The sequence below is a fragment of the Clavelina lepadiformis genome, chromosome 7 (assembly GCF_947623445.1).
Source record: "Clavelina lepadiformis chromosome 7, kaClaLepa1.1, whole genome shotgun sequence".
Lineage (NCBI taxonomy): Eukaryota > Metazoa > Chordata > Ascidiacea > Aplousobranchia > Clavelinidae > Clavelina > Clavelina lepadiformis.
In genome coordinates, this window is record NC_135246.1 from 8,845,736 (window position 1) to 8,873,512 (window position 27,777).

Below are 27,777 nucleotides of genomic sequence, written 5' to 3' on the forward strand. Positions count from 1 at the left end.
GATATTGGGCCGAAAGCCTTCGTAATTTCGAACTTGATTTGCAACAGACGTTCAATCGTTTTGGGTGACTCTGTGATGGGAATAAGAGCTGGAAAAATGAGATACAACTGCTTCTTAAGGAAACCTGCTTAAAACTCGATGCAATACACGAGTGATGAAATCATGGCGAGTATGGTACGATAATCTTTATCCTTAGACTGAGGAAAGTTTTTACACCATTTAAACTCGACGATGATTCCTAGTCGCTCCAGTCCTGGTTACTGAGCTATTGTCAAACATTTTTATATTTTGTTTTTTAAAGTTTTATATAGCATTGCCCAAATTTAGAACTGTCTACTCTATACTGAACAAGAGCAAATGTCGTTAATGCCTTGCACACGGGCATTACAACGGCATAGCGCCACTGGGTATCGTGTAAGAACACGGAAGAGCAGCAACATTTATTGCCAGTCGACTGCTTGAACCATTTGGCTACAGAGTCGATATAAACACAGAATTGGTGGAACATAGGCTCGGAAGCATAATCACAAAAAAAATGCAATTATTCGTGAACTTTGTCTTTCAGCTGTTATAAATTCATAGCTCTCTCTTAACTTATATAATCGTGTTATTAATTATCATAATTAAATCGCTCTCTAAATGAAATGTTTGCCCAAACCTTGGCGGTTTATTAAACTATAGTAAAAATCATTGCAGTGCTTCCTCAATTGAGATTGCTTTATATTCGATGGGCAGCGTGAAAGGGAAGAAGTTGTTTGATCTCTTAAACATCAGAGTTCAATCATTCGTTCATTGCTTATCTGTTAAAATTTCTAAAAACGTTGTCCCAACTAGACCGGATAATTGAGAAAGCACGCACTTAAAAACACTTTTAAGTAATGTTTTTTTTGGATGAAAGTCCCAAGTTTTAGGTATTGTGTTAGTGTAATTTTAAATATGCCAATGAGTTACACTTTTTTAATAACAATAAATTAGTGCAGTGTTTTGAGTAAACTGAGCTCTAGCACTAGGCTACTAATCTGAATTTGACATTTTTAAGGGAATTGAGCGCTGCCTGGGAAGGGGACTTCCTTCCTAATAAAGGAGTCATAGCCAGTTATTAGAACTTGTTTATTAGACTTGTACTATACAAATACACGATATCTTTTAAATGATACTATTTTTGAAAATACTCTGACCGTGTGCTTATGTTATCATGCCAGCGTTTCTTTGGTAAAATATGTAAAAATAGCCTAGTCCTCTGCTGTCACCCAGCAAAACTGCTTTGTGCTAAGGACCACTTTGCCAGATGCAAAGAGCATGAATAATAACGGGTCTACAGTGAGTTTACTTGTTTTGCTATTTTTATTAGAGAAAACCGTATTCAGAAATAAATTTATAAGCTCATATCAATTTAATCTGAAACACAAATTTATTGAAGTTCATATATCGATGAAAAAGCAACCAGATTGCTTTTATCCACATGAGAGCAAAGGCTAGCCGGCATGGTTTACTGCCATCAAAATTTCATCTTTTTTTCCAAGTGGGACTTCTTCTTGCTCCTCTTTTTCCTGGCTTCTTTCTCTCCCTAACTCGAAGGTCACGTGTCAGCAAACCAGCTAATCAAATAGAAAATATTGACGTTCACAAATATCAAGAATAAGTGTTCGTGTTTTCGAATAAAAAAAACTAAATTTATATCACTTTTGTCCTATAGTACGTTGGAATATCTGGTAAACACAAACGGTCCTGCACACCATGCAGAAAGTATTGCACTCAAGATAGAAATGCCAACTTTGCAAATAATTTTGAGATACAAACAACGGTGTGCAACGTAACTTGTTTTTAAACTGAGGAGCAAGTCCAAAAAAAGTTAGTCTTAAATCAAAGAGTAGTTGTCAGTAAACATACTGGTGAAAGGAATTTTAATGATATGTAGTTGTTAAGCAATAAGCACTTATTGCCAAAATTGTATCGCAAATTTCATCTTCTATTATGGCAGTGGGGGTCAATATGACGTCAACATGTAAAACCAATATGCCTGATGAAAGGGGTTTGAATTAGCAACCAGCACAAATACGTCGACGGTAAGCGGGTTTAGGCTTATTCAACACAAAATTTTCCCGTTATACACTTCGGTACGCTTTAATTATACCTACTACTATTTACCTGTCTGTCAAAGAAACATTTTATTCATACTTAGTCATCCCTAATGTTTTCATATATGACATTATAAGAAACGCCATCTCGTCATAATTAAACGTTGAATTTGCATTTTTTGCCACTTATTTATGGTGATTGGTTAACCACTACATATTAGTACATATCCTTTCATCAGTATGTTTATTGATTACTTCTCTTTGATTTAAGGCTAACTTGTTTTCGGAGTAAGGGGCAAGTCCAAAAACAAGTTCATCTTATATGAAAGAACACCACACACTGAATATTCTGGTAAAATAGTTTTGAAAAATAATTCTTGGTTAGGTAATTATAAGCAAAAGAAAACCGCAAAATTGGCCTTAATTGAGACGTACATCAAGGCTCTTTTGAAGTCATAGGTAATCACAGAGAAAATTCGCAAATTCATAAACTTATTTAGCTATACCTACTCTATATCATGTATGTATCATTGTTTCTGTTACAGCTGTACAGATTGGTCAAATTGATAACTAGCGAACCACGATTTATTTTTCAAAAATATTTTACCAGAATTTTTGGTTAATAGTGTTCTTTCATATGAGATCAACTCGTTTTTGGACGTGCCTCTCACTTTAAATATTATATCTATCAGTCCACCTCGTCGCATAATTTCTATCTGTTCGGGTGAGATAAATAAACGGATTGCGGACGAAATTCCGTATCGGATTGCACCGGCCATTGCCGACTTTCTGGTCCCGTCGTGGAAATATTGCTTGCCGTGCAACATCATCCAGTTACCCTGGAAACCACCGTCCACCGTTGCTTCTACGTCGAAGCGTAACAAAATACCGAGAAAAATGAAGGGGGTTACCACAGTTTCTCTGAAAAATGAAGGATGTCAGTCAAAATATTTCCTTCAAAAAGCTATCAATCAACAACAACATTTTGTTGTCTGGGTTTTTCATAAAAAAGGCTATAAGTATCCCAGTGAGCTTCTACAGATGATGCCAGGTCGATTGAACCCACGGACGATTAAACTTTAAACTATTAAACCCAGGATGATCCAACCAAGATCTGTGGGATTAGTCTGTGGGTTTAATGGACCGGCTACCTACACAGATATATGAATAACAAACCCTTCAACAAGGTACACGACGAAGATTAAAATATACTATTTCTGAAACGCAAATGCAATTCAAAACTAGGCGTCAGCGGTAATAGCTCATAGACTTACCTATCAGCAATTATGTTAAAAAACTCTTGCATTGGCTTCCCATTTATGGTTATTTTACCAGAACCATTTGCTATCAGTTTCACATCAGCTCTCGCAGTTTTTCTAAATCCCTGGCAACGAACGAATTCTCTCCCGTCTTTGCCAACTTCTTTCTAAAGTGTGATATACGAGGATATTACTCCGTTTGTTAAAATGTAGCGATTTTTTTCAAAATCTATTTGGCATATATAGCGTGTATTCATGTATACAGAATCAAACAACTTATCATACATTTCTGTTCGATCGAAATGTTGAGGGCGAAAAGATCATGACTCATGAGTTTTACTAAAAATCCTTGAAAAGTTTTATGGAAAAAGTTGGCGTGGTAAAAGGACATTAAGAATAATAACATCAATTAATTTAATGATGTGTTTGTAACCAGCTTAAAGTTCATAATGAGTCGATCAATCATAAGGGGGCTGAAGAACGTTTGACATAGTAGGAATTTATAATAAAACTCTTCACCTCTAGCGTCCCGGTAGACAGCTCTCTTTGAACAAGCTTCCTGCGGAATTTCATGATAAAATCTTTGTATTTTTCGGAATATGGTTCTTCCACAAGTCTTTCTATTTGCGTGATGAACTGGTTATACTAAAATTTATAATAAAAGACTTTTAGGTTTACATTATTGCTCTAAATTATCCAATATACTGCTGAATAACTAGGTATTTCGAATTTAAAGTGCATGAAGTGTTCAAGTTCATTTGATTTACAAAGCCATAAAAATTGACGTGCCAGATCATCACTGATTTTCGATGATAAAACTTCTTTTTCTATGTCTTCTTTGCTTAACCAATGGGTTAATCCAAGATCTCTGAAAAGTAAAACAAGACTTGCATTAAAAGTTCAAGACAATAAAATAATTAACATAACCTACAAAATGTCAGCTTGCATTCAGACTGAAGTACTGACAAATTCTACTGTGAGTTACCCTTTTTCAGCATAAAATAAAGAGAATCTCATTATCACAGGAACAAACCGTTGCAAAAAATCTTACGTTGTACCTCTAACAACTGGAGATATAAAAAATTACCATAATGACTACTAAACGATCTTTAAGAAACACTCACAAAGGCTTAGGTGGTCGTTGGCCCATTTTGCGCATCTTGTCAGCATAAGAATGCAAGTCTAAAATACAGTCATATGCTTCATGCATTAGACCATACAGTGCTGGTTGTCTTGTATAGAAGAGATAATGGTGTGGTCGTCCTTCCTTATTCGCTTGTAGCTCTGCAAAATTTAGGTGCACATTAATATAGGACAGCGAACAAAACTATTTCATAAACTACCCAATTCCCAAAAGATTACTCACTTATTTTGGCAGGGAAGACAACTGATGGATGCTAAACAGAAAAATAAAATACACTAATTTACACAAGTATGTAAAACATTAAGAAAATTGATATCTCTACCTTACCACCAAATCTGAAACACATAAATTTACACCATTTGTAGTAAATACTGAATCAGTACCTCCATTTGTGGCCTTGCTGGCTTTGCTGTAAGACTAGATGGAAATAGATACTGTATTGCTTTCTGGAATAAACAAAAAAAATTCTTGGGTTTTAACTCAAACTTTTAAAACATTAAAATTCCTAAAACAATAAGCTACGGCAAATGAAACAAAAGCATCAAAGCTATCTTGCCACACTTTAACATCTTCATTAGTGAAGCTGTCTGGATCTTCACCCATCATGGCTGCCAAGCGCCTCACTCCCAAATTATGCTCATCAATTTTGTGCCTGCAAATGTTATCTAACTTTCAAATGCCAAAAAGTGGCAATGGCTACAATAATTGCAGTTAAACATATTTTATTTATACAATGCCAGCTAGTTTTGGCGATGACCATATTGCCATTATCATGCGAAACTGATCAGCATTACGTGTATACAGTATGTTTTTAACTGCAATTGTTGCAGCCATTGCTATTATATATTACCACACCATTGCTATATTATATTATCTTAATTCATTAACCCAGGTCTGCATACTTTGAGTCTACCTCCCTCGTTACATATGCAGAGATGGTCAGGTGAAAGTTTATATTAACCTTATCTTTGAGAATATTTTGAAATTTCAACACTTACTGAATATAATCTTCTGAATATCGAACTTGTTTTTTCAATTGCAAATTAACATTATCCCTGTCGACTGTCATAAGGCGAATTTTTCGATGCAAATGTTGAGATGTAGATATATATCTTTCAATGACTAATGAAATAGGCTTATTCACCTGCAAATAAAGCAAAATAATTAATCGGACACTGAATAATTATTGAAGATTAAAACTGCAGTCTTTATACAATTAAAATCATTACCATGGTTACTGGTGCTAGCAAGCATTGCCTCAACTGAACTTGTATATCAGCATTGAGAGAATTAATATTGCGCAGTGCAAAACATTTCAAACAGTGATTCCACATAGCAAAGTTGCATAAATATAAAGTAACTCGTTTGTGGTAACACCTAGAATCCAAAAAAAAGTTTAATGGTGTAACTAGGTATAGCATAACTCTTATTTTTTAAGAAAAATGCATGAGCAACTAATTTGAAATGTCAAACACAGATACAAAAAGATTTTAAAAATGTAGGAAAACATTGTTATATAGTTTGTGACCACATGACAGTACAATAGTAGATACTATACAGCACATTATTATTTTTCAACTGAAAAACAAAATATTATTGCACAATAATCTGGTATTTCCAACAGAAATGCATAAAAAGATTTGTTTTCCCAGTAGGACACACAGAGATAAAAAAGAATAAACAACCAGACACGGTAAGAAAACATGGGATAAAAAATCTAGCTTGGTAACAATGTTAACGTAGTTGGTACTTAATCCACAAATATATACCAACATGTATACCACAAAAATTGAATTGCCTAATTACAAGAATAAGTATGGTTTGGCAAATTACACGAAGTGCTATTTTACACACAGAATTCCCCTTATGTCATAAATAACTGATTCCAATGTCTTAAGAAAAGGAGTAAGTTGTGAACGTCCTGGCTGAAGTTTTGATGAATCTCCTACAAGTTTACGAAACGCTTCATTAAGACGCTGCTTGTATCCTTCATCGGTATGACTTTCAACAATCTTTAAAAAGCAAATTTTTGAATGTGAAAATCTTTCACAATATTGATTCAAAAGTTGAAACCAGCGTTTCTTTAACAATGCAATACATTGTTCTTATTACACTTTGCATCTGGCTTTTAATAATTTTCTAAAGCATGGCAATTATAAATATAAACTGCTACCCTGACCTGATGAAACATCTGAATAGCGTGTTGTGGTTGAAAGCAAAGCAAACTAAAAAATGCTTCCCCAGCTGTCCTAAGCAAATCTAAATCAGCAGCATGGACAATCAACGTATCGAATACCAGCTGCAAAATAACAGTAAGATCAAAAAAATAAAATAACATGAGTGACAACAAAAGCTCTATGAGTTAATTATTGCATAGACAACATCAACTGATTTCTACCAACTAAAATGATAATAGAACAGCACAACCTGGCACACATACTCTGATAAAGGATGATGTGGCTATATGCAACTGAGTAGGTGTGTCCTTAGTTTTCCAGCATTGGTCAGCTAAACCTTCAACAGCTTCCAGACATAGTTTACAGTTATCACTTCCATACCTATGTTACAGTAATTGAAACTGGAGCAATTTCAAGGCGAAAAGAAGCACATACACATTTATTTCAATGCTTTTTAGGAAGATATGAAATTCAGAAATAACAAGATAATTTTTGGATACAAAACTATCAGTCCACCACACACAATTTTAATAGAAATTAACAAAGATTTGGTTGAAAGGGACAGTAAAACATTTCAGCTTAAACCTTTATGTTATGCTATTAATCGAACCGCCATTGATAAATATAGTAAGAGGAAGTGCTCTTAATAAATTTTATTGTCGATTCTGATGGTTATGGGTTAAGCTGCACTAATTTATTTTTATTATCGTTAATTTACACCTGGCAAAGATAACAAGAGCTCTAAATTGCATAAAAAATAGCAGCCAAGTGCCAAATTTCACCAAGATACTTTCTTACTTACGAGCTTAACCCGATCTGTAGTGAATGAACAAAAAATTGCAGCATGACATCAGACAATTTCTCAATTTTGTCAGCACAGATCTCACAAAGAAATGTCACCAATTTGAAATACTGACTATAAGGAAAACAAAGCGTTTGAGCTATATATGAATAGTTTGTACAAATGAAGCAAAATCACAAATTAGTAATTACAATAAATAAAAATGTTCATAGCCATACCAGCATAATGATGGGTAAAGCAGCAACTGAGCGTTAATGTGTGGAAGAATTATTTCAAGGCCATAAAATACAACATCAGCAGCAGTAATATCATCATCTGTTTGGTGGATAATTACTTCTGCATGGAGCTCATTTTCTTAAAATATTTATATCATTTCTAAGTTTACATCATTACTAAGTAATGATAAGTTTATATCATTACTAAATAGAAATAAATTATACTGATCAATACACTATTATATTGAAAGACAGCAATGACATGCCTTCCTACCAGTTTCACTGAAATCAATAAAATCCTTTGATAAAATGTTTGTAAGTAATTCAATAATTAGCGACAGATCCTGGTAAGCATCTTCTTCTGCCTCCGTGCCGTGCCTTCCTATATTATGTCTACTGTAGGCTTGCAACAGTGACATTGACCATTCATACAAATGTTTGCATTGACCCTGAAAAAAAAACTAAAGTGAGACAAAAATAGGAAAGTATAGACCACAAAATGATGTACTAATATATTATGCTTGCCAAACATATATAACATAATAATGAAGGAAAACAACAGGCTAACTCATAAACTGAAATTAATATACACATAAGCTAAAAATGGCAAGAAGTAAGAAATAGATCATAGCAAGAAATTTTGTTTCTCCACCAGAACAGTAATTCTCATTTTGCTGTAACTAATCTTAGTGTTTGTTCCGTAAAGGAAATTTATTGGTGTGGTTTGAGAAGACCACTATTCGTAAAATAATGCAAACTGAAGTTATTGCATTTATACCTGGAGAGGAGTTAGGAGAAATAAAAATACAAGTTAACTATATAGAGTGACAGCTTATATTCTGTTTTTATATTTTGCATTTATACTGTCATAGGCAAATTTTAGGTCTGGCCTACAAATCCACCCTGATAAAACTAAATTTATGAAAAAAGTAAACAATTGAACGCTTTATCAAAGTTATTCATTGATAACAAAGCTTTTGCTACCTTGAAGACATTCTTACAGACCGATATGATGACAGCAAACAAAGTAAGAAGAATCGGGTTTGGTAAACATGCAGTTGCAACTCAAAACAAACTTTGGAAGAACAGGTCAATGGAAAATCTAAAAAAATTAAGACTACTGAATCTCTTTTTGCAACGTATGCTAGCAAATTCTGGATATGTAAAAAAGCATGCAGAAGAAAATTGACAGTTTTGAAATGTGGTGCTACAAATCAGCTGGAAAGAAGAACAATAAATGCAAACATGACAAATTGGTGACCGCCAGAATCTCCTCAAAACATTTATCTCAGAAAATTAAGACATTTCGAACACATCAGCAGAAACAAATCTTAGAATATAACCTACTCACTGTAACAGTAAAAACCAAAGGAAGATCAAAATGAAACAAATAGAGTCCAGTGGTTCTCAACCTTTCATGGTTTGAGGCCCTTTTAAAGTGTCCCTCAAAATCCGTGGCCTCTTGCTTATTAAAATAAAAAAATGTAGATTGTTGATTGCAAAACACTTTTTACTTCACTACTGCAAATGCAATAGCTTTTGCACCGCTAATTTTACACAGCAAGTACAAAAACGTGAGAAACTTGTGTCCTGCTTTGCCTCGTCTTCTCCTACTACTACACTATAGCTCACTAGTGAGGCATCTGTTGTGGCCCCCGGTTGAGAAACCCTGACATAAACAACAAGTTAAGAACGCTACAATCTCAGTTTAACCCAATTATTCCAGAAATCACCAGACAAAATATATTGTGTCAACTCATTAGAAAAGCTACAGCTGATCAGCAATGATTAACCGGTTTAAGAGAAAAGAGAAAGGTTTTCCATAAGAGACAAACCGAAAACGCTCTTCAACTGTGAGACTTCCAGAAACGTATTAAGTAATGGATGCGGTAAATTTATTCATAAAAGGCAGAAGGTAGTACTGTTACATATAAAATCAAACTGCAAATAATGAGGTGGCAATATATGGCAGATTTTCAAACTAATTACCTTGAGAAAAAGTAATGTTATATGCATTCTATACCTTTTGACTGCTAACATACTGGTAAATTGAATCATGTGTTAAGAATCATATTAACTTTAAAAATAGACTTGCAATTTTCGGGCAGGTATAGCATCTTATTGCTTGAAAGTATGCTAGGAAAATGCACAATCATATTTTAAGTTATTCAAGCACATTACCATTTTGGTGACAGATTGCATAGTTTGTGATGAGCAACACACATAATTTCAATTACAAATCCCAAGCTTAAGCTAAATGTATGAGCAAAAAAATTCTTTTTCAAGTATTTAATTTACATAAGAACAACTTTTGATAAAATGATAATACAGTAATAAGTAATTTACAGGTTTTCAGAGAAACTAATTTCCCACTGAAGATACAAAACACAAAAAAATACATTAGAATACGCTTAATATGACCACGAATAATATGAACATTTTGGTACAGTCACAAATTTTGCCATAAAAAATTGTTCGTTTACTGTGACCAGTCTTCGAATATTATGACCACTTTTTCCATCATTTTCATATTTTTCTATCAATTTTTCGTGTCAGTAAAGCAACGTGACAGTGAAAATTGTGCCACATGTATTCTCAAGTCACCTATTCATGTTGACTTTACTGTTGCTGTGTAATGTTAATGAAATAAATGATTAATTCGACGCTTTTTCATTTTCTGCTTAACTATATTAATCTTGGTGTGGCTTAATGGTAATAGAGAAGCTTCGGTTATTATTACCAAAATGGTCTGGTCCCAAGGTTGTCATAAAAAGCGAGGTCTACTGTATGTATAGAAAATTTCCATTTATGAAACAGAGGCATGTGCGTGGTAACACTTAATTCTGTAAATAGTAAATACAACTCCTTGAAGTAACTATTTACTGACGATACTGTCTACATTGATCTTATCAACAAAACAAACAAATTTGAGCTCCGAATTACAACGCCCTGGACTGATTATGTATGCTTGCTTTATGCTGCTTCCAATAATCTCCATGTATAAGCAAATCTCTGAAGCAAAAGTAAATGTTCCAGAAGTTATGCTTGATATACTTGCAAAGTAGTTTTGTTTTGTTTTTCTAGCAGGAGGCTGCAATACAAAATGCACATTTGTCACATGGACAGCCAAACAGCAACATATATCCTTCCTTTAGAGTACTCAAATGCAAATTGCTACCTGGCATTTACTTGAGATTGCTCTCAATAGAAGTAGTACTTCTTTTGTGTTAAATGCTTCCGGTAAGAAATAAAAGGCAGAATCTTGCATACTGTTATTTCGCTTTAAAATTGTTAACATTAGGCTGTTCGGTGTGAAGCTGAAAATGTTTTTGACAGTAATGACTGAATGATCACTTTCGTGAGAGACTTTGTCCAGAAATATAACAGCATTATTGGAAAGGCGAATATGCTGATCACAGTCCTACAAAACATAATAAAGTTATGGTATATTTATTTGGAGTTATATCTGATAAAAGTTGACAAAACACTAAGACAAGCAAACTATAAACAAACAATAATCTTGTTGTAGACTACCTTCGAAAGACCAGAGCAATCTTCTGCAAAATTTAATGATAGGAGTCCATTTAGTATACCCAAATTGTTAGACATTGGGTTAAACACAATTAGGCCACAAAAAACTGCTTGTGCATCTACTAAAGGATAAGCACTTGAATCAATATATCCTTGATGTTCACAACCAATAAAATCTTCTTTTTCATCATTTTCCTGTTTTAACTTGGGTTGAGGTAGGCTGTTGGCATAAGCACCAGGCTTGAATGACATTTCTACTGGTCAAAAAATATAAACCAAACATTTTCTTTTCTTTAAACAGTTTTTGACTTTATGTAGTTAATGCTGTTATGATACATTTGCAGTACAACTTTATCAAACATAATATAGTCCCCAAAATTACCTAATGAGGTTCTTTTGCTATCAAATGAAAGTTGTTCTAATAAGAAATATGTCAAAACCATACCAAACACGCATGTATACAACGCCACTTTTCTCCTGCAGAAAAATCACTTGTCAAACTAGTTGTAATTTATTTTATTGTACAAAAACAACAAGAAAAGTCACAAACTAACAGTAGTCTAAGCCTCCCACCACTAGTCATCAAATGTAAGGCTCAACTGGTAAAAACAGAAATTTATTTTCTGTCAACATTTCATTATCTCATTCGAGTTAACTTAAGAGCAATGGGGTTAATGAAACGTCAACAGAAAAGTAAGTTGTTTTTCACCAGTTAGGCCTTATATTTGATGATTATTATGCCTGATGGAAACCATAGTACATCTAACACCACTAGGCTATTAAACACACCTTACCTCTGCAGCCTTGAAAATCTTGCTTGTTTTTGAAAACTAAATTTCATTTTAAAGAGCAGAAATTATCTGTTAATGCTCACGCTCTCTGTGGTAAAATTTATCTTAAGGGAAACATATACTATAAGGCTGACGTGATAAGCGCTGTACATGACTCTTGTTTGCTTTTTATACCGGTGAGTGGGTAAACAAATGAAATGAAGCATTTCTCGTGTCCATTAGCCTATTGAGTTAAAACGACTCTTATTGTTAAACACATATGCAAATTGATAAGAGCAGGTTTGGCAAGACTGTCAGCGGTTTCCATATATCTACAATATACTAAAAATACGGCGACTTAAAATCCTTCAATTAAGTCATTTTCTTTAGCTGAAACTGCAACCTTCAGCCATCAGATCAGCTTGTACATCACATTGCAGGCACAAACATACAGGTACACAAACAAATTAATATCTCAAACCATAAGTTCCACATGACAATTGCTTGCTACTTTGTAAATGCAATATTCAGCTAACAAACATAGTACAAACGAGCCTCGACGTGCTTTTCCAAAATAAAGCATGGAATTAGCAAGATTATAACTGAAGCCCTTTGAGGGCATTCAATATGCCAGTACATTAAGACTGAGTCCAATAATTGGAAATAGGTATATGGAACTTAAAGTAAAAGGCAAGTGCAAAGACAACTTAACCTTAAATTTAAAAAAAGAAATTTACGTATACACACAATTTAAGTAATAAGGCTTAACCACCTACAAAATAGGGTCAAGTATTTCTGCTCAATGCTGAATATGAACAGCGGAGTGATATTAAGGTGACTTGTGAGTGTGGTGCGAAGGAGCAAACCGCAGAACATGTCATGTCTGATTGTTCTACCCCCAGTGTACCCCACGGAATACATGGCATGGCCTGCGAGGTCTGGATGACAGTACAACAAAAATTGTATCTGCAGTCTTGGATGTTGGTGCTAGCCTAGCCTGATAATAATCGCCATGCAGACATGCGTGTTTCACTGGGACATGAACTGTCATCTATGACATATCTCTGCTGAAAATAAACATCAACTGCAACGTTACATTCCACTCAAAACATGTTAGCTACCCTACTTCATTCAAACATCAGTCATCACTCATCAACAATTTAAACTGCATTGTGATGCCATAATTGCCACTAATTGTGATGTAATACCTTCATCACAATTAGTAGCAAATTTTCAAAATGACTTCAATATACCTGAGCCTGGCTTTGTAGTCTTAATTGTCTAATTTGTTCAATGCATTAGCCCAAAAGTATTGGCTTCAACAATGTCACAATGTGAAATGCTGTTTAATGTGTATTGCTTCACGACTTGAAAAATGAGGCAAACAGTGACAAACCATCAAACATTATCAACTCAATTCACTCAATTTAGCTGGAACTACAAGTATTAGATGATTACAACCAGAGGTCGGCACAAGCGTTGAGCACGAAGTAGGAACAAAACCATAAGCAAGCTCCTTTTTAAGAGTTATTCGCATGTCGCTCTGTTATTTGCACAAATAACGCTGTGAACGCAGAAAAATGGATATAAAGGTTGGATAGAAAAAAATTTAGGTTTTTGGACCGGCTATAATTTTATATAGTAAATAAAAAAATGGATGCTTTGAGACTAATTTAACTCAAAATTTTTGCTCTGCTAAATTAATGGCGAAAAATAATTGTACAGCACGTTAGAACCATGTTTTGGTGGTTCGATTTGAATGAAGCTTTGTTTTTTAAGCTGACAACAATGATCAGAGTTGTCATCAGTGTGTTGCAATTTTCTGCCGTTATTTTTATAATTTCACTGATATATGTTTTGAAAGCAGTGTTGCACGTAATTCAAAATTTAATTACACAAATTATGTGCCATGTGACCATTACTGCTTATTGGCGAAGCAGGTTTCAATCACAAGTATGATAATTGCTTAATATTGAGTGTCAGTTTCGCAAAATTTCCATTTGCTTTTTGATTGCAATAACTATAACTTTCACAGAAAAAATTGTTATCCATTATACTGGTAGTCGTTATTAATCAGACAATTATTCTCGAACAAACGTTGTCCCAAACTTAATTGCTTATCAAAACTTCATCGACGTCGTGGTTGATCTACTTTTGCACAAGACGCGACAGTGATATTTCTTGTGGGCTTTGTGTAGTGTGATATCACATTAACAGTGTCAATGCAAAACTTTCCGTACTCGATTTATGGTCGTAGCAATAATTACCAAAGAAATGTTATTAAGTCACATCATAAACATTGCTTTTTGCAATAGCCAGGTTTTGGAAAACGGCAATGTGGGCCAAGAGCCGAGTGCAGATATAGCACGCATTTCAGTTGCGTTTACATGGTGAATGTGTACAGATAAAAAAGCAGTTAAGTAGGTTGTGTAATAACGTAAGGTTCACATATTTATTGTTAACTACATGCAACACTATTTGAAAGTGAACAACATTGAAATGTTAAACGTCGGCATTTACAACTCAAGGAGGAATTTCTAGAAGACTCTACTCATCTATAAATCATTTGTGGCAGGTGTGACCAAAACAAAACTTTTCAACATAGAATTTCATGAAAGTTCCCATATAACAATTACAAGAAACAATGATAAGCAATTACAGTTGCAGTTAGACAAGTTCTACAACTAAAATTTGCAACATGTCACTGGAGTTGAAAAATATTGTGAAAAGTGAAATTTTTTTAATTGCTAAGAAGAGCTGAAGCATGAGCAATAAAGCAAGCGCAATCTTTTCTTTATAGATATAGAAGAACAAAAGGACACTCCTTTTAAGAGTGGTTGCTCAGCTTTGGTTGTAATGACATTCCCAGAAAGTTATCAGCTAGTCAATTTTAATAATGACTATAATTATATATAATTTGAAAAAAAAATTATTACAATTATAAGTAAACAACTTGGTTTCTATAAAACTTCGAAAATTTATTAGCTTGAAATAAAAAATTGGACTCGAGGAACCGGTTGCATGCACATATGAAAGCCAGATTAAAAATAAATAGAGGGATGTAGTATTACTTCAATACCTAATTCGAATATGGGTGTGCAATAACAAACTAGACCAAATTGCTTACCTGCTTCAAATAACAAACTTGTTTATGTGCTACTTCCACAAAAAGCTCCAAAATTAAAATAACCAAGTCTTCATAATTGTGATACACATCAAAAAGTTTTGCACCATCTATGTGACAAACAAACTGAATGTAAACAACTAAACAAGCGTATATTAAAACCACCACTTAAATCAGCTATGTTTACACAAAATGCTTTAGTGGGGCAAAACTGAGGTCACATTTCCAACAAAGATATAAAAATTGAATAATTTATCACATTTTATGCCTGTCCATAAAAAACGGTTTGATAAGCAGGTTAGCGCAACAAAACGTTTAAATGGGACACAAAACAAACTACAACTGAGCTGCATGTTGGCCATGAATTGGACATAGCTGATTTAAAGAAATTTTTTGAAAATGTAAAAATGTGCATTACAGTATTACATACATATATGTATAATATATAATAAATATATAATAAACTCATTAATCCAAAAATACTACTTTTTTACTTAAATATACATGCATTTAAAAACATACCTTGCAAAACAACTGATAAATAACCAAACAAAACACTCGCATTATCTGCTTTCGAAGCAATAGCGACACCTTGAAGTAATGTTAACAAAGTAGATATTTCTTGGCGAACAGCACCATCTTTGGCAGCAGATATGAACCAGTCTTTTGACACTAAAGCTTTGTAATGGTTTCGCAAAGGCTCCAATGTCTGTGAAAACAAAATTCAATAAGTTAAAGTATAAAAACAACATATTTGCAATTTCAGAATCATGTAATGTTTGTACCTGTTGCCAGTATTTATCGTTATAAACATTCATCTTTGCTGAACCAGCTAATACAATTGAGGTCATTATACTCTTCTTAACAGAGAAAGGTAAATTTGCATACGGTTGCCTGCTTGAACAAAACTGGCCACTGAAATCCCAAAAGTCGCCACATTCAACAACAATCTTACATCTAGAAAACAAACCAAGCTTCATAAATATGATACGAATTATTTAAAGTGAGGGAAAAGTCCAAAAACAAGTTGATCTTATATGAAAGAACACTATTAAATAAACATTGTGGTAAAATATTTTTTTGGACTTGCCTCTCACTCCAAAGATTTTATTACTTACAGCTTAATACTTTTGGTTGATAAGACATTGAAAATTGCGAGTGGGCAGTCAACAAGGAAAAAATTTAACGACTGCAGTATTTTGTGTACCGTTCGCCTTGACTGACAAGCATGTTTAAAACCTTGCTGGCCTCTTCAAGCACATCAATCTCCGCAACCCAGTTGGAAAAGACGACTACAACTTTAGAAATTATGTAACCAATCAACCACTTTGAGCCATCTGAGTTTTGACCAAATGCACTTGAAAATACTGGACTAAACTACAAAAAATTAAAAGCGAAAATTGTAAAGCATTTACAATACATGATGTAAACTATATTACACAGTGTCTTCCAAACCATGTGCAGCAAGAGTTTTCTATTAAAAGGCAAAGTTAAAAGTTTGGTCCTAAAATAAAGTTTTTCAGTCACCCCGCTACTAATATTGACATCATAAGTTTTCATAGTACGCAAACACATCTGCCCATTCATGTGTGAAATAACTAGAAGAGTATGACATTATAATGATGGTGGGGTGACTAACTTATTTTAATAGTGTTATTCTAGCACTTAACACATTGACTGCAGTGAACTCAAAACATAGTTTGGTTAATTTTCAGTCAACGTATCAAACAATTTCACTTTGTTAAAAAATGACAGCTGCATAGAACATACAGTAAAGGTTGGAGTAATACTTTATCATTTACTTCATCTTTCACTTAATATTCAGAAGTTAATTAACATGTTTATTGTTTAGCCTATATTGGTGTTTTTCAACATGTGTGCTTGCCCCAGCCTATGGACGTTTTGAACGAGACCTAAGAGTAAAGAAGCAGTACCTACTTTTTTGAGTGAAAATCATTGTACCAGTAAGCAAGCAAACAATAATAATTTGCGTAAAATAAAAATAAAAGCATCTTTACGTGAACTGCAAAATGGATATTTTAATGGATAAGGTAATTATATTATTGTGTAATAAAAACATAAACATTGTGTTGGGGGTATACAATGAACTGATAAAGGTTATGTTTGGTAGCAAGAATAGTAACAATAAGGTTTTGGTAAAATGTCATGACACTACTAACAGGAGACAAAACAATGATAACATTCCACCATGGAAATGATTCCCCCATGCTCTGATGTGCAATGATATTCCAAGATTTGCGTCACAGACAGCAACAAAAGGCAACTGTGTCCTCAGATTTGAATAGAGCAATGGGCAAAAAGAAAAAATAATTCAAAACTAACAGTCTAAATGTAGGAAACAACCAGATTTTTCGGAACTTCATGTTGACACCTAGTACACATTTAGGCACAAAAATAAGCTTTCCATTCAACATTCGTAAATATTGGATTGCAGTCACTGTGTCAAAATGATTATCACCGGTATTTATACAAAATTAGAGTGCAATAAAGGTCAAGACACTAAGCTAACACAGCATACAATTTATCCTCAAAACTAGACACTTTGTCAAAATAAAAATGCATGTAATACCACCTTGTAATGGTTTTTATGGTTTACCTCCTTGTAATATTCTTCAGGATAAACAAGATATGTGGTGCCCCATATGTATAAGAACCACATTATGTCCTGAGTAAGCTGTGGGCTGAGTATTGCTGTCATACCAGACTTAATAGCGAGGGTGTCAACTTCACTGAGACGAGTGATAGCAGAGATAAGTCTAACATAATAAAATTAAATGTAAATATGGACATTGGCAAATATGAAGCTACAGATGAAATCAAAGCAGATTTATTAATACTACTAATATTCTAAAACTATATTAGTGTTAGAGATAACACAAAAATAGAAATGGGTATAAACATTTAACTTTGTAATACCATTAAACACTGAACAGGAATAAAAGGCTGTAGTGATCAAACTTTCTTCTCTCAGTGATTTTTGTAAACACTGCTGTACTGCTCTATAGTTCACAATACAAACAATACCTAATAACATGATCAGTAGATTTGTCTGCACCCGAAATTTCCGATAACTTCTCATTTGGTGAACCAAGTACACGTAAAGATATGTTTTCATTGATTGCAGATTTCTGGCGTATAGAATACTGCACAATTTCTTGAGGAATAAGTGGAGTTTCACCATCACATTCATCAGCTAGTACATAACCTAAAAAAGAAATAATGAAGTTTATCATCACATCAAACAAAAACTTGCTTTTTTAGCATATAAATGTCTGGGCTACTTTTGTTAGGTAAAAATGCATTTTAAGCAATCTCATGGAAAGTCACTTTTGCAATCAACGAGAAACAAATAACAAAAGAACTATGTACTCTTTTGAATCATGTCAACAAAAATATACCAGCTGTGTAAATTAACCAATGTAAATCTTCATAGAGATCAAGTAGTATTCCAGATGTTCCATCAGATGTAGGATTGTTTTGATGCATTCTCTGCAAGTGGCCATGCAGTCTATTTGTTCTATCTTCAATCAATCTAAGAAACAATTAAATTTAAATGAAAAACTGCAGCCAAGACTAACATCCTTTTTGAAAAGAATTTGATTTGCAATATTAGCTATTTCCTCAAGTCATTTGTTATAATTTTGAATGTCCACTGTTCTGCCATTTATTTAACTCTTCATAGTAAGTAATAGTAGTTTAGTTTAGTTTCTTATAAAATAGGTTGATTACTTGGAACACTATTTAAATTACCTATTCCAAAAACAAGAAATTATGCAAACGATTGTATTTGACGTGTAATATTCACCTGGATAGCAATGGGATTGTAGTGTGAGGACTTGTTCTTGCAAGGCTGGCAATGGACATCAACTGACATGCAAATTTTTCCAGATCACTCTCTTCCAACTCATCTATATCCGATTCAGCATCATCTAGAAGAAAAATCAGTTGCTAAAAATTTAAAAAACCATCCACACTTTCTTGGTTGTGTTGTTTAAGTAATCTCCCACTGATTCGTGCAGTGATTTCCAACCTTTTTCTGGTAGGTGGTCAAACTGGTCATGTACCTTTTTTTAAGAAATGTCTGTAGCCCATACATAAAATGCTCAGTAAACTACTTTGGTTTAAAAATTTTGTGGATTGTAAGCTATAATATATAGATTCGTTTGCAGCAAAGCTTCTGTCAAATCTTTTTTACGCTATTTAATCTTCTTGCAGTCAAGTGCTGCTTTTGCAACAAAAAACTATCCTCACACTTCATATACATGATGGATTTGGCTATACAGTACTCCTTATTGTTCAATTGTACTAAAATGTCATAACGACTAATAACGTCTACTAAGTATATATTTATTTAGTAACCAATTTAAAATCCTAGCTAACTTGATATTATTAGTCTTTATATTCGTAAAAAATATCAAACGACTCAAAGAACGAAAGTAAGTTAAGTCTTTTCAACACGTTTGTTAAAATTCATAATGATATTCACAGATCCAAAGTTGAGTAGAATCATTGCTTTAGTGCAAGGATGTCCAATCTTTTATTATAGTGGGCCGCATTGTCACTTGAAATAATTCAATGGGCCGCAGAACCTATTAAATTTCAAGAAAAATGGGTACATAAAGAAACAATTAAAAACTAGGTTACCGAAGTACTAAACGCCTGCTTTAATTCTTCGAGTCTTATAGTTATATATAATCCTTTTGCTCCCATACTATTCTATTACTGCACCCCTAGAAGCTGACTGGTACATTTTAATTAGGCTAAGATTCAAAGTTCAAAATGCTACTTGGAGTGAAAATGACTAGCGGGCCGCACAAAAATCTCAGGCGGGCCGCAGGTTGGACATCCCTGCTTTAGTGCATGCCTGCTTTATGTGTTTTGCAAATAATGTCAGAAGTATTATTAAATGTTGGCAAATAAAAGAAACATAGAACATATGTGAACAGTATGTGTAAAAGAAACATACATTATACATTATCATTAGAACACATAATGAACTTGAACATAAACTGTTAAAAATCGTAAGGCCTGTATGATGTATGTCATTTCTTTCATCCACATCTAATAATATTAAATATGCAGAGAACTTACTATTGTTGGGTGACCTAGTGCCTTCTGGTGGTGAAAGGTGACACTGTATGAAACAGTCAATTATCTGCACAGCACATGGAGTTATCAGTGTGCTCTTGTCATTTTCTCCCATATTTTCTATTAAGGTTGTCCAAGAATCAAGCACATTATCGTAGGCCTCCATGAAAACTTGATTATCTTCACTAAGCTATACAATCATAAGCAACAACTTCTATAAAAACCATATGCTTAAATATTGTACTAACACTACTTTGCATGAATTTATCACCTGTATTAATAGCTTAGTGTAATACACATAATAGTACATATGTTAAAATTGGGTCGTATAGGCACAGCTGTTTGCAAAAAAATAAAAATTATAAATCCTATGTTCAGGAGAGCAAACAAACATAATCAAATAGAAGTCAAAGTAATAGTAAAAATAAAAAGTCCTAGTGGTTTATGAGCAAAAATATACCGTTTCCTCACGAGCAGCTTCTTTACCATAAGTACACGTTAAATGAGTGATTAATTGAAGAAATGAAGGAAAAAGATTTTGTTCCCTTGGCAACATCGCCCATATGTCAAGTCTGTGAGTTTCAACCAGATTGCGAATAATATTTGATATACCGAAGGACTCGTGTGCAGCAATGTTTGCACTGTAAGTGTAAAACGATTAATCATAAAAAAAAATTTTTTTGCAAAATTAACTCTACATGTTATGAAAGGTTGAGTATTAAAAAAGCTTCAAACTTTCTGCCAAACACATATTTATATTATGAGAAAATATAATTTAATCACTAAACAATATAAATGGAAGCAAGTATAATCAGAAAACATACAATAACTAGTAACTTCCACAAAACATATTCCATACTTTACAAACATATGCAGAAACCCAAGCAAAAAATTGACAAGGTAAGTGGTAGCTTCGTTATGATCAGCAAAAATATCTCCCTGCAATGATGCAAGCTGCGATAGACATGACACTGAGATGTGAGACAGCGATTCATTGTGACGAACTTTCGAGTGCAGCTGCAACATGATTTTGCGAAATTTATATAACGTTCTATCTTGACATTTTCAAAGCTTATTAAAAAAATAGCCATTTGTCAAAATCAGAAAATGTAGAGAGAAAGTGGATTAATTTTACCTTAAAAAACAATTCCAGAAACCCAGGATCAAATAAAACTGTACCCCATGTCTTAGGTGGTTTAAATGAGAGTTTGATAGTTGAATCTTGTTGTAAGAGAGCTCTTCTGTTATCTGTTATATGAAACCAAAAACATTGCATAAGTCTTACAAAATTGTAGTGACAGTCAAACAAAACAAATACCATGAAAATTTTCAACCTTAGCATTTTTAATTTAACCTAGTTCATAACATTACCACAAAAATAACACAGAAAAACTGTTGTAATCTGTTTTTTACTGTTATCAATTCTTTCCGAATAATTGCTATTTTTTAGATTAGCTAAGACTAACCCCAAATGGAACTTTTAGCCCACAACAGTAATAAATTGTATGTTTATCAAATAATTTAATCATTTACAGTTGTAAATTGTTTATTTGATTTTTCAGATTTACAACTTGAAACTTGCTTTAATGTCATAAAATTGTAAAAAGGTACCATTTAATAAATAGGAATATGGATCATCTTATTGTTTGCGATACCATAAAAAATTAAAGTATCGTAAGTAGTCAGACTCTGATTACTTTAATGCAGGATAAACATAGCTGATGACATAGAGGTATTGCCTAACAGTTACAGCAATGAGCAAAAATATTTCATTGTCACCCTAAGTACAGGTTGAACATGAAAACAAACTTCACAGAAAATTGGCAAAACATGACTTTTGGCATGCCATAGGCGACCAGTGGTCTATTATTTTTTATCAGTATTCAGTACTAAAGAGTGGTTAATTGCATTAGCAAGAAGAATTAACACCCCAAACCAGCATTGTGCATCAAAACTCAAGTGGTTATTGTCTGGAATCTAAGATGGTTGCCTTACCATTAATAGACTACATGCAATAAGATACAAAGCTAAAGACTGGCAAAGATAGATATGTAACCAAAGTCTCACAATCAGTGTGGTGGATAACAAATGTTCCACAAAACTCACCATCAGAGTAAGGTTTTCCTATTCAATCTATATGTGTATCTCATAATCTTTAACACAAAAACATACAATGCTGGGGTGTGAATTTCCAGCTTAAAAGCTGCTCTGCAATGACGTAAACTTTACGACAAAGTGCTGCTTGATTGGCTGGAAAATCTTCGGAAGAGGATAATAATGATGCAGTATGGTGCAATACTTGAAGGACTAGACCAAAGATGCGTTTCAAATCAAGGTTCTGAAAAATTATTTCTACATTTGAGCAAAACATCATTTTTTTAAATCAATAACCATTGTTCTGATGCATATTTTGTTATCAAGTTTTAAGTAGTAGCTTACTACAAATAACTGAAAAATATGAAATCATGGGTAATAACAGTAGTACTGGAAAATCAAAACAGTGGTATAAAAGAACACACTTCAAATTGTTTCTTGGACTTGACATGTTGTTCCCAGGTAATACCGACGTTAGTCGATTTATCAGATGCAGAAAATTCAATTCCCAAAGCAAAAAGAATGGAACAGGCACTTTCCTCCTTTATTTAAAATTAAAAAATGCTATGGTGTGAGACGACAAGCTAATGTGGTAAAACTAAAAAAAAAACAATAAAATTTAAAACAAAAATCACCATAATAGGATTTCCAGATGCCACCATAGTACTTAGATGACGATAGAACACCATCCTTTGTGTAGGATCATCAGAGTCAATGCTGGAACGCTTTAGCATGACTGCTAAAACATTTGCAAGTGATTCTCGAATAAATCCAGTGATGCTAAAAAAATTAGATAAAATTATCTGACTTTGAACTTAGATTGCTATTAAGATGCTATTAATCCAGCACATTCGGTACAACATTACCAACTTTGGCTTATCTGTAATAAAACTCAGAATAAATTGCTGCATTGCAGCACGTGTCTCAAGTTCCATTATATGCCATTCCCGAATGACTGCTTCTTTTAAAGTAGCAGCGGCTTGAAATTGTACAGAGTCTACATTGCTCATTTCTGATAACAAAAAACAATTCTTTGTACAATCATTTAAAAAAGTATAAAAGTTATGACAAAACTTTTAAATTAAACTTAAATCTCAGTCTAGCCAATAACTTTTTATACACTGTTAGTGCTTTGCAAAACTAGTAAAGAAAAGTATGTATTAATGATAATCACAAAAGTAATGCACATACAGAGTATTCCATCATAAAAAACAATATGTAATTGAAAAAAAATTACCCAAAATAACTTTGCAGACATGATATGGTGCTTTTGATTTACGAAAAGACAACAACACTTCTTCAGCCTCTTGTCTTTCCTCTGGTGTAACCAAGTTTGGGGGAGCAAGAGAAATGCGAGTTGCAGATTCAAGTTGATGCACCAGTTCCATTTCACTTTATGCGTTTCACAATGTTAATTTTGGCGAAAATATCGACAAATTAAACCAATCACTGAAAAAAGACAGCAAACTTCAATTAACAGAGTGAACACTTCAAAAAATCACACCGGATGTAATGAGCACACGGTGTTGCTTTGGTAGAAAACATGATAATTCTCAACATCTTCTCAAACAACACCATGTTTTCCAGTCTGTTTGTGCTATGTTGCAAGCGTACGAAGCTGTTAAAACAAAATCACTGCCAAACATAAAGACTTGTGTAATGGCAACTGGTAAAATTTGATAAATATAGCACCCAAACACAATAAAAATGTGGAACAAAAGTCTATTCTGTACTTGAAATATAATGTGGCTATAAGAGCTGAACTTTAATAATCCCAGGTTCTGCAAAATTGCATGCACATTTTAAAATTGACTGAAATAATTTGGCTTCATTACCACTGCTTATGTGGATAATAGTGGTCGACTTCAAATGTGATGAGTAGGATGGGCAAAATATACAGATACTCAAAACCAATTGGATTCGCATCCAAATTGAGTGGTTTAATGAATCTTGGGATTAAAAATTTTTTGCTACCTATAAGCCCATTTACGTTTTTCTACTTCCTGCAAACACAAACGACATACGCATGTATGTGTATTAATCAAAGCGTTATCTCTTTCTTGTCTATCGTTTCAACATGATTTACTTACACACTCTTAAGCTCTGTTTATTGTTGGAATAGTTCTGTTGAAAAAGTTCAGTTGCGATGATATAGCGGCCTTACCTGTTATCATACATTAAACACATTGCCAAGGCATGATTGGTCTTGCATAACGTCAAGAAGGTTTTTAGCTAGGCCCCGAGTTTTGTTATTGGTACTCGAGTACCGTCCGTCATTACCATTTCACTCATAACAACTTAATGTGCTACGTTGCGTCAAGCTAATATTTTGCCCATATGCAAAGAGGGAAAAAAGATAAACAATGTGACTAACTGATATGGTAACAGGTAATTGTTGCACAAACAACTAAACCTATTAATGCAGTGAAAAGATTGACAGTATTTCCACAGAAGCATTGTTTAAAAGCAAAGAATTTTTCATAAAACTTCAAGGTCGAGCATGCAAACAAAAGACATTTTCGCACAATGAATTAAATTAAAGAGCCATAACAGTAGAGAGTATTTTTTATTCATTCTATGTACAACTCGCAACTCCCAACCTTTTAATTAAAAGTAAGATTGTAAGACAAGTAAGACTGTTCAGTGGACCTGAAGGAAAGTTATAAATTCAAACAACATAATATAAAAAATCAAATCAAACATGTGTGTCAATTAGAACCTGCACAAAAAGTATTCTTGATAATCGGAGCTCGATCAATGAGGAATCGTCGGCGAGTTTAAGTCGAGCAAATACTTTCCTCAGTCTGAGGGTAAAGACTAATTATCATACCATAACAAAAGCATAGTATAACAGAGTTACGTTTATTAACTAGGTTCCTATCTAATGCGCTATTACTTCGGTTTATTGCATAATCTGTTTAACGGAATAAAAATGAAGAGGATTTACTGCGACTATTCAAAAGTTTAAATTAAAGACAATAAACACAGGGAGCGCACATGCAATGTGAAAGTTATGTGGATTGTACTGTGCTTTGTTACGGAACAATCAAACAGACAATGCCGATTAAAAACATTAACACAAGGCTGTCATTACCATTACGCAGACACAGACATTCGCACTGTTTTAGTTTCATTTGAGCGTTGCAGTACAGTACACTGTTTGCAAGACACTGGATTTCAAAAAAAGAAGCAGGAACAAGCAAGCAGAAAGATTTATCATTGTCTGACAAAATTCTTGTCATTGCCAAAAAGTTTGGAATCTCGCAGTCACTAGTGTCGCGGATTTCAAAATCAAAAGAAAAACTCTGCCCAGCAACGTAAACCCATCGCGTAAAAGGGCAAGAAAGAGTACTCATGAAGATCTAGAAGATGCTTTATTACAATGGTTTAAGCAAGCTAAAAGTAGAGGTCTTTTACATGGCCCGATTTTACATGAAAAAGCAAAAAACCTGGGAAAAATAATGGATGTAGATTATGATTCATCAATGAGATGGATTACTCGCTGGCGAGATCGCAATTCAATTGTTTTTAAGCATAAGCATGGTGAGAAATACGACTATGATTCTGAAGCAGCTGAAAATTGGATAACATCATAATGGCCAAAAATACAAGACCGTTATTCAGTCTCAGAAATTTACAACTGTGATGAGACAGGGCTTTACTTTCGTACACTACCACAGGGAACTTTGTGCTTTAAAAACAAAATACTCTCGCACAGTTAGCAGTCAAAAGAACGCCTTACAGTCTTACTTACTGCAAATATGGACGGTTCAGACAAGCTACAGCCGTTTGTCATAGGAAAATCTGCAGATCCACGCTGCTTTAGGGGAATAAAAAAACTCCCGGTAACTTACAAATCTAATGGCAAATTCTGGACGACTGCAACACTCTTACAAGAATGGTTGGAATGCTTTGACGCTCGCATGCAAAAACTAAGAAAAAAGTGTGTTTACTGTTTGACAATTGTTCTACCCACAAAGTTGAAGATAATGGTTTAAAGTGTATTGAACTTGTGTATTTGCCACCAAACACTACTTCCTCTGCCAACCACTTGACCAGGAGATCATTAAAAACTTCAAACACCATTAACGTCGTCGAATGTTACAAAAGCTTGTGCTAACATCACGGCAACGTAAGTGGCTCAATCTATTACTGTATTAGATGCTGTAAACTTTATGAGTGCTGCTTTGAACGATGTTTCTGCAGACACAATTCAAAGCTGTTTTTTCCGTGGTCTAATACCTGAGGTACCTGATGAGTCCTTTCTTGGATTTCCATGAGATGAAGTTCTATCTGAATTAGCACTGGATACATACACACAATATCTAAATCTTGATGATGGTCTTGAAGTAGCAGGGGTTCAAGATGATGCCGTTATATGTGAAAAAGTTTTACGATACAAACAAGTTGAAAAAGACAACATCAACAAAGACAGCTCTGCTGACACAATCGACTACGCCAAAAATTAAAGAAGGTCTACATGCACTTGATATAATTCAGCGACGAATACAGTTTAAAGGGGCAGATATGGACACATTTGTTTGTTTAGAAACACAAATGCAAGAAAGCATGCAAAATAAAATTAAACAAACAACAGGTGCGCAGTATTTTTCTTGATTAAACAAAAATTGTTAGTGTTTTGTGTGTTTAAATGAATAGATGATTGCATTATACAATAAATGTTAAAGTGTTTTGCGTGTTGACATTTTTACACGTGACCAGCTTTGCACTTCAAGTTAGACAATAAGTGGACTTAGTACTTTTGCATAATTCGTTTAATTGCATAAAAAAATTTGGCAAATTGACTATGAAATTAACCAGATTCGAATGTATTCTAAAAAAAATCACTCAAAACATGATCTATCTGAAAAAGATGTTGGTTATGTTAACCTGTTTGGATGACGTGTTTTGAAACATAAACTTAAAACCCTTGTCCAAGGCAGAATTGCCATTGTGAATGAAAACTTTGGAAATGTTATTGGTGTAAACCATAAATTTTCACCTCATATTTTGGAACTGAAATCTTCTGGATGAACAACTTTTCGTCTAAACCAGGCATCACCAATCTTTTATAACAATGGGCCAGACAAGCACGAGGACTGACGATCGTGGGAAAGATTACCCCTTTGTTCTATAGCAGCGGTTCCCAAACTATTCTAAAAAATTTGCCTGGCGGACCCTTTGCAATTATTTTGATATTTCGTGGCCCTATAAAAATCAAAGAATGGTATAGGAAACTTGGAAAAACCACACAAATGAAAGAAAAAGCAAAAACTATCAAATACGATAAGCGTTTAATGGGTGCACTTGTTTTGCTGCAATTAACTCATCAATGTTTGGTTTGGTTTTGGATAGCGCAACTCTCATGTCGTGTACTATATCATCCCTATGAAACTGCTTTAAAGACTAATTCTCATTGTGGACCCTCTGAAACTTCTTTACGGACCCCAGTTGGTACGCGGTAACGATTTCAC

At 33.8% G+C, this 27,777-nt stretch overlaps 3 protein-coding genes across 7 annotated transcripts; all 3 read right to left on the bottom strand.

Annotated features, from left to right (window-relative positions):
• Positions 1-1,093: 1,093 nt before the first annotated feature.
• On the bottom strand, positions 1,094-6,296 carry LOC143464563 (small ribosomal subunit protein uS9m-like). Of its 3 annotated transcripts, none has more exons than XM_076962412.1 (11): positions 5,711-6,295; positions 5,480-5,625; positions 5,043-5,133; positions 4,865-4,927; positions 4,704-4,734; positions 4,462-4,621; positions 4,127-4,205; positions 3,857-3,982; positions 3,353-3,504; positions 2,776-2,999; positions 1,094-1,598 (listed from the first exon to the last, which is right to left on the bottom strand). In XM_076962412.1, the coding sequence occupies exons 1-11, from the start codon at positions 5,900-5,902 to the stop codon at positions 1,507-1,509; spliced, it is 1,356 nt and encodes a 451-aa protein (XP_076818527.1). In that variant the 5' UTR covers positions 5,903-6,295; the 3' UTR covers positions 1,094-1,506. The 3 variants fall into 3 exon arrangements, with proteins under 3 accessions (XP_076818527.1, XP_076818529.1, XP_076818526.1); XM_076962414.1 differs by having other exon boundaries at positions 2,750-2,999; XM_076962411.1 differs by having other exon boundaries at positions 1,094-2,999; positions 5,711-6,296.
• On the bottom strand, positions 5,859-27,777 carry LOC143464562 (exportin-4-like). Of its 2 annotated transcripts, none has more exons than XM_076962409.1 (24): positions 27,306-27,777; positions 23,541-23,752; positions 23,174-23,315; positions 22,939-23,083; positions 22,729-22,845; positions 22,382-22,547; positions 21,345-21,457; positions 21,069-21,226; positions 20,670-20,850; positions 20,213-20,399; positions 18,927-19,050; positions 18,520-18,653; positions 18,146-18,326; positions 17,718-17,877; positions 16,308-16,477; positions 15,886-16,057; positions 15,623-15,809; positions 15,104-15,210; positions 7,950-8,124; positions 7,679-7,814; positions 7,461-7,574; positions 6,922-7,039; positions 6,661-6,780; positions 5,859-6,493 (listed from the first exon to the last, which is right to left on the bottom strand). In XM_076962409.1, exons 2-24 carry the CDS (start codon positions 23,689-23,691, stop codon positions 6,323-6,325), a joined length of 3,429 nt encoding a protein of 1,142 aa, XP_076818524.1. In that variant the 5' UTR covers positions 23,692-23,752; positions 27,306-27,777; the 3' UTR covers positions 5,859-6,322. The 2 variants fall into 2 exon arrangements, with proteins under 2 accessions (XP_076818524.1, XP_076818525.1); XM_076962410.1 differs by lacking the exon at positions 27,306-27,777 and adding an exon at positions 24,468-24,630.
• On the bottom strand, positions 9,554-15,095 carry LOC143464564 (uncharacterized). 2 transcript variants are annotated; one of them, XM_076962416.1, is made up of 5 exons: positions 12,001-15,095; positions 11,589-11,683; positions 11,210-11,460; positions 10,854-11,096; positions 9,554-10,766 (listed from the first exon to the last, which is right to left on the bottom strand). In XM_076962416.1, exons 1-5 carry the CDS (start codon positions 12,045-12,047, stop codon positions 10,551-10,553), a joined length of 852 nt encoding a protein of 283 aa, XP_076818531.1. In that variant the 5' UTR covers positions 12,048-15,095; the 3' UTR covers positions 9,554-10,550. The 2 variants fall into 2 exon arrangements, with proteins under 2 accessions (XP_076818531.1, XP_076818530.1); XM_076962415.1 differs by having other exon boundaries at positions 11,210-11,463.